The following is a 7,342-nucleotide window of genomic DNA, read 5'->3' as shown; positions in this document are numbered from 1 at the left end:
GATGCGACAACCATGTATTTATAGAATGATTTATATAACGGTAATTAAAATTGTAATCTTTTGTGACATAAGGTTTTGCATGTTCTTGTCATCGATTCCTGCTCCAGGTTTTATGACCACACACTCTGTAAGAACGGGGTCTCGGCCAGGAATTTATAACTACTGACGTCATCACTCAACTAAAGAAAACGTTTAAACAGACACACAAGAAACCCTCCAAATGAATGAGAAGCTAAAGCCGCATCAGGGACCCTCCTCAAAAAACAACACACACACACACACACACACACATCATTGGTGGTATAAATAGTTCCAAAAGCGAAACGTCCACAGAACATTAGAACATGTATCAATTCCGCTGCGTCAGCCGATTCCTTGATGAAAGCTCCGCCCTCTTGTGGCTGCAGACACACCAGCAGCTTCTTCTCTACTGCAGCTGCTGATTCACATTGATGTGAATTGTAATGTATTTAAGTATCATACAAGTACCTAAGTAAAATGAGCATATGTCTAGCTACAGCAGTGGGTGAGAATCACAACATGCAATCATGCAGAGGGACCACCTGGGATTGGGGAATCGAACCCCAGCCCCTCTTACTGGGAGGCAACAGTGCTAGCCACTACACCACCGTGCAGCCTAGAATCTCATCGCCTTACATGAAATTCAAAATTACAAATGAACCGAAGTCCCTTGAGAATTTAATATAAACTTACATTTACATCATGCAGTCGAATAGTATATCGTGAAAGACTAATTCCTGATATTTTCAGGTTTCTCTTCCGTGTGAATTGATGAATGCGTCCTAAGACATCCGTGGCAAAGCTCTTCCAGCACAGCTCGCAGTGTTACAGTTTTTGCAGCCCACGTGTAGCTTTTGCCAGCCCTATCGCATCTGTACGGTTTCTCTGCCGCACACCAACACATCGGTGGGATTTCGACTCTGCCTGCAAAGAGAAGCTTCAGCGGCGGTTCTCCCCCGGTGTGACTCCCGTGATATGGTCCGTTGGTCCGGTCGCTTGTAGCAGCACTTCCCACGCTGGCAGAACAGGTGGGGTCTGTCTTCATTTCCCCAGAGGTGATTAATAAAGTAATTATCCTCCTTCGTAATAGTGAGTGTGCTGTTATTGCACCAGGTGCCAAGACCGGAAGGCCTTCCTTGCGCGGGTTGCATTGGTATGGTTTCTCTCCTTTCTGAGAGAACTACCGTGGCTTAATTTTTGACAGCTGGCTGAAGCTCTTCTTGTAGACAGTGCAGTTGTAGGGTTTCTCCCCCTTCTGGATGCTAGCGGGTCCTCTGCCGCAATACTCGGCTAAGACTGTTCCCCCAATGGTCACATTAGCAGCTGTGTACATTCATTTCACATTCAACTAAGCCCAAAATTAATATATAGTTTATATCTTGAAGGGTTGGAATTATGTCGCCTATCTGACACATCAACATAGCAAGTGCTCCACTTACAAAGTAATAGAATAATGTATAGAGCTGGCTCAGTCTGATTTGGAGGCGTGAGATGTTTGTCTGCTGCTGGTAAAGCTTTTTCTTCACCCCTCTCAGTGTTTTTCTATTTTGTTGCCTTGCAACCTGAAATTCAAATAAATTTCAAAATGGATTTTTATGGAATGGAGCTATACGCAAAATAGTCAAATTAGTGAAGTGAAATTAGATTTAAATATACTGGTCCCTGTTATACGATAAAGCTGCAATGATGACTAGCCAGGTTCTTTGGAAAATCTATTCAACAATATTTCACTTAGTGAAATATATTTACTGTAGTACACTTACCTAATCAAAATGTCACATGTAGGGGGGAATAATATATTTGACACAATCAGACAAACCTTTATTCATACCATGTCAACACAAAAAACTAGCAAACTCCAGGAAGGTCCAGTCTGCACTGCTTCATAAACAGTTAAATTATGTGCAACGTGACTGTGCTGTTAATTCAAATTTCTATACTGGTTCCTATTATCATTCCTTTCCTTCACCCTAGGGTGGCGTTAGGATACATCACCTACTCTGTTACTTCTCTGTGCCACTCTTCCAGATGAGGAAGCAGAATGTGATGAATCGAGCCTAATGAGGAGAATTCATGCTCCGGAATAGCAAGAGACAAGCGTGTATTTGAACGTGGTTTATTTGACATGAAGGGTTACATTATTGTGCATAGTCACATGTGTATCTGTTGCCCGTGCAGCAAAAGCTAAGAAGGACTGTCAACATCGATAAAGTGCTTGTTCCCTTCCATTGCTCGGACAAAGAGAAGAAAAAAAGGTCAAAGAGCTATACCCTAAACCAGTTGTTGAATATTTATGAAATAACAATTTTGAAAGGATTTTTTAATGGATGATCATTTTAATGTATTTTTAAAAAAATCACGTGCCCCCATTTGAGAACGACTGCCCTAAACAACATTCTGTCTTGAGCTGCTTTCTGGGGACTATTTAAGTAGACGTCAACACTTCGAGTACACATTTTAAGTAGATGCTGGGTGCAATTGCATCTTATTCCCTTGACTCTCTCCTCTTCTATCTCTCTCTCTCTCTCTCTCCCTCTCTCTCTCCCCCCTCATCCAGTGGTACCCCCATCTCTTTGTCCTCACAGGTGCCTGCTGAGTTTACGCGCCTGCCTCTCCCTGGCTTCGAAGGCCGACTTGGTATCCATCAGGTCGTCCAGCTGCCGGCGGATCTGGGCCATGTCGAGCTGTGTGGACTCGCACTGCTCCCTCAGGGCGGCCGACTCCACCCTCAGCTGCGTGGCGGCCATGGAGAGCTGCTCGCTGCGCTCGCGGCACTGCGTCTGCATCCTCTTGGCGTCGTTCAGGAGGGACTCCACGCTCAGCGCCACCGATTCACACTGATTGTTGGACATGTTCTGGACGGAGATAGAGGGGTGGAGGTCAGGGGTCAAGGATTAGCTCAAGGACTTTTAACTATAGAAGATGATTAAAAAACAGACTCCAATAATGTTTGCCCGGCTCTCTCTATGATTTCTGTTCTCTGATTTGGCAGTGAACCACAGCTGTCCTGCCAAAAAAAAAAAAAAATCTGATGACGTGAATCAATAGCTGTCAGCTGGTCAGAAGTCCAGCACAGATCACCAGGTTTTAAACAGAACATTTGATCTGTAGAGAGTGAAGTAGCTTAAAGAGGTTTATCACAGCTTAGCGGTCTGCAGTGGCCACTGCTCTTGTCTGCTTCTCTTTTATCCCTCTCCTACCATCAGGCTCTGTCACCTTTTTTACTTTCTTCTTTTGTATCCACACAGCTTATTTTTTCCCCCAAATCGATAGCCCAATACAACAGTCAAATAGGATGGGGAAAGGTCTTACCATACACTCCAGGGTCAAAGTAATCACAAGCTTTGTGGTTTTCTTCTGAGTCTCGAGTGTGAGAAAGTCCTCACTGTCCTCCAGAGCTCTCTCTCTCCTCTCAGTCGGCCTCCCCAGACTCCGACGGTACCTCCGGGGGCGTCAGGTGGAAATTAACTCACAGAACCGGTGAAGTTCTTCCCTCACCCGTCTCCCTCTTCCTAGTCCCGTCTCTGCTTTTCTCTCTCTCTCTCTTCAGATAACTTTGTCTTCTACCGTCAGGGCTCAAGATAGGTCAGTTAATCCAAAGAGATTAGACAGTTCAGGAGAGAGGAGAGGAGTCATGTTGTAATAGCAGGAGTGAGCTGTTTATTTTGACCTGACAGGTAACTACTGCTGGAAACACTAGTTTTGTTTTACCTGTTTCAAAATAGGAAATTCAGTTGTTGTTTATTTATTTATAAGATATTGAGTCTGGTGGCCAAACAATTGTTCTATATAGCCCTTCATAGCCACAATAATAAGATTGTGACTCACCACACAGCGTACAACTTTATCCAGATACTCAGAAAGGATTGCTTTTGCTATCATGAAACTCCTCACCTAACACATGAAACAGGACATTACAAAAGGCACAAGTGAGTACTTGTGACTGACCAGCAGAGGGAGACACAGTTCAACACTAGCACATTAACAGAAAGCACATTTGGGTCATCTGTTTTAACTCTGTGGTTTATTTGGTTTAATAAGTAGAGCGTCTAGTAGCATCACTGCAAACCAAGTGGTTCATATGGTGACATTCAGCAGTTTAACCCTAAACACAGCATCAGACTGAAGTATTTGATGGGCACCAGTGATTAAAACTAGACTCAACATCAGATGTAAGTTAGGCCGGGAGCATATATGTCATACCGAAAAGTAAAAATCCCTTTGAATTATTATTATAATGTAATAAAATGTTATTCCTGCTGTTTTGAGCCGTATCAAGTGTTTCTTTATGCTCTTTTATTCACATAGTTGGACTGAACTACCTGAGATCACATGACAAACACAAATGACTCAATGTCCAGTGAAACCATTCATTATATATAAAACTGTAAAACTGCTAGGCACATCGTAGAAACACCAAGTACAAAAGTACAAAAGAGAAGCTTTTGAGGACCATTTATATACTTTGTCTGTTTGCAAAGGACAAATCTGTCACATCAAAAATACAAAATCTGAGCACACTTATTAAATAAAATAAAAAAGCCTGCAAAAAACACTCTCCCATTTCTTGTGATGTAAACCGAAACACTATTTAAATGACTGTGTGAGACATTTGACCTGGCTTTTCGTCAGTAGAAGTGAGAAACAGATGAATGTACATATCAGCAGGCCAAGCTTGGCATCATGTGGTCAGACAGAGGCGTGACAGCACTTGTGGTTAACCCTGAACGCGTGGGTTCGAACCCCGTCGCTCCTTCACTGTGGCCTTGAAGACTGGTTGAAAAACGGCTCCGTCTCTGCAGCCGTCACCCCGGCATCGCCGAAAAGCCCTCCGGCCGGCCCGCTGTAGCCTCCGACGATAGCCTTTGACCCTGAACCCTGACGCCTCTGAAGGACCACCAGCACCCCGATGATGAGCCAGAGGAAGAAGTTGACCCACAGCGCCGTCTGAGAGGGAGCCAGGGAGGAGACAAATAAAATAACTAAGTGATACTTAGAGGGATACGTAGATTTAGTTGCTCCCTTAGTCAATATAATACAGGGGGTTGCGAGCAACTGGGCAATGTGTGCGTTCCTGACATGAAGTCCAACACTGAGTGAGGCCTACTGACCTCGGCTTTGTGCAGACTGTTGTAGAATCTTCCCCCTTTAAGCGGACTGACCCATTTTTTAGTCTGGGCCTCATCACAGCTTGAGAGACAGAAATAGATTAAATGTTAGAAAAGTTACAGATAGTTACGGATCTGTAGTGTCCTGTTGAATAGGCAGCAACAGCAGCTAAGGGGAGATAGTTAGCCATTGGTATATGCTTTTATATGCCATAGGGGAAAGAGAGAGTGTGTGTGTGTGTGTGTGTGTGTGTGTGTGTGTGTGTGTGTGTGCGTGTGCCACCTGGTGACGTTGGGAACGCTCTGGATGACCGAGTTGCAGAGCGAGTCCCGTCCGATCTTCGTCACGCAGCCCGTGATGAGCAGGAAGAAGAGGAAGACGACGCTCAGAGCTATGATCAGGCTCGTCCACGTGCGCTCCCTGTGGAGACCAGACGGGACAGGGGGAGCGATGGGAAGGAGAAATGGAGTTTGAACCAACGGGTCATTTCAACCTCTGAACAAACAAGGAAATGGCGTCAGACCTCGCATGTGACTGTGTTACAACAACACACCTTATGACTATGTCCTCTTTTTGATTGTTTTTTACAAAGCACAATGCACTGGCCAACATGAGATTTAACGAGCGACATTACGATAAGTCCAGCTTTATCTTTTACAGTTGATAGCTTGGCCAGTTGTAGCGCTGCTAGAATTGTGTAATTCCTTTGTAGCAATCTATACAGTGTTTTTGTGCAGCTGCATGTCTTTTATACACATTTGTGATCAAATTGAAAAAAGTCGCATCATCTTAGAGATTCCTGTGTGATCGATTGAGTTCATCATACCTACAGGGGGAACAAGTTGATCACAGTTATAAAAGCATGGATCACGTCACGTGCCGCTATACCTTTTGATTTCCCCGTCGACGCAGAACGTGTAGAGGCAGTACAGAGACATGGAGAAACACACCACCGCCACCGTGATCGATATGGCCGACACGAAGTAGCACAGGGACGAGGAGCTGGACGACTGGATCCCAATCAGGCCGGCCGTAGCGTTGTAGTTGACGAGTCCATACAGCATGCAGCGGCCCCCGAAGTTACCCTGATGGACAGGTTGGATTATGATCATTCAATGTAGCACTAACATGTGTGGGTGGTCTCTTCTTTTATTACATTGTTTCAATAACTTAATATTCATCAATTGGAAGTGGAATTGCAACAACAAAACCAAACAGAGCACACACACACACACACACACACACACACACACACACACACACACACACACACACACACACACACACACACACACACACACACGAGCTGCAGCATCTGACTTCTATAAAGAGAGAGAGAGAGTAATTGGGCACGAGGACCAAGTAATCACATGATGAGAGCAGTGCACGTCGGCGGTGACGCGCACGTTGTCACACGCACGCATTTCCTGGTTACTCGAAAAGAGTACGTGTTGACTTTAAGGCTCAAATAACGCGTTGTTTTTCTGCACATTTAGCAGCTAATGAAACGAAGCGCAGCGGAATGAGTGGCTTGGTGCTGAGGATGCTGTTCCCGGAGCCTCGTTCTGCCCGCGGGACGACACCGTGGGTTTGATACACGGGACTACACTCTGTGATGTTTAGCCCGATAAACAACAACACCCACCAGGCAGGAAATCAGGAAAAAATGAAAGTGCGCGTTCTTTTTTTAATTTTTCTTTACAAGCTCGCGGTCATATTTGGACAGTTACTGATACGTAATAAGTGGGACATAATTGCTGTATAAAATAATCTTAAGTGCGTGAGCATTTAAAAAAGCAACAACAGTAAAAATAGTTTTGATAAAGAAAAAAGAAAAAAAATGGCCTGCTAGGATTTTATTTTTTCAAGAAACAGACAACGCAAATTAATCGAAACATGTCTTTAAGTATATAATTGAATAGACAAATACGTGCTAATAAAATAAATACAAATAGCACCTCTGAAGAGATGTTTCGTTTTTGGTGAATTTACAACTTTCTAGCACCAACACGTACTGACAAAATAAATAGTGAGCGCATCCGGAAGAGGATGGAAATAAAAGAAGCACATGGATTATCAGGTTTATTAGTTTCTGGGTGAAGTCACCTGGACGATGGTGATGGCCGCGGCGGTAACAATCCCACACACGAAACAGCTGATGTACAGAGCCAGCTCCAGCAGCAGCAGCCCCGGGAACGCCATCGTCCTGCGG

General features: G+C 44.3%; 1 protein-coding gene across 1 annotated transcript; it reads right to left on the bottom strand.

Annotated features, from left to right (window-relative positions):
* Window positions 1–4,297: 4,297 nt before the first annotated feature.
* tmem179ba (transmembrane protein 179Ba) lies at window positions 4,298–7,342 on the bottom strand. Its single transcript, XM_079214837.1, has 5 exons — window positions 7,237–7,342; window positions 6,019–6,215; window positions 5,413–5,550; window positions 5,133–5,211; window positions 4,298–4,968 (listed from the first exon to the last, which is right to left on the bottom strand). Exons 1-5 carry the CDS (start codon window positions 7,330–7,332, stop codon window positions 4,777–4,779), a joined length of 702 nt encoding a protein of 233 aa, XP_079070963.1. The 5' UTR covers window positions 7,333–7,342; the 3' UTR covers window positions 4,298–4,776.

The sequence above is a fragment of the Taurulus bubalis genome (assembly GCF_910589615.1).
Source record: "Taurulus bubalis genome assembly, chromosome: 3".
NCBI lineage: Eukaryota > Metazoa > Chordata > Actinopteri > Perciformes > Cottidae > Taurulus > Taurulus bubalis.
Note: the sequence above shows the minus strand (reverse complement) of the source record. Positions and strands in the feature narration are given on the sequence as shown.

Bases quoted from the DNA above. Each gene is read 5' to 3' on its own strand.
- tmem179ba (XM_079214837.1), bottom strand. From the start codon at position 7,332: ATGGCGTTCCCGGGGCTGCTGCTGCTGGAGCTGGCTCTGTACATCAGC. The intron at 5,551-6,018 runs GTATAGCGGCAC...TGGTCTCCACAG, and splicing joins GTCGACGGGGAAATCAAAAG to GGAGCGCACGTGGACGAGCC. The intron at 4,969-5,132 runs GTCAGTAGGCCT...GCTCCCTCTCAG, and splicing joins ACAGTCTGCACAAAGCCGAG to ACGGCGCTGTGGGTCAACTT.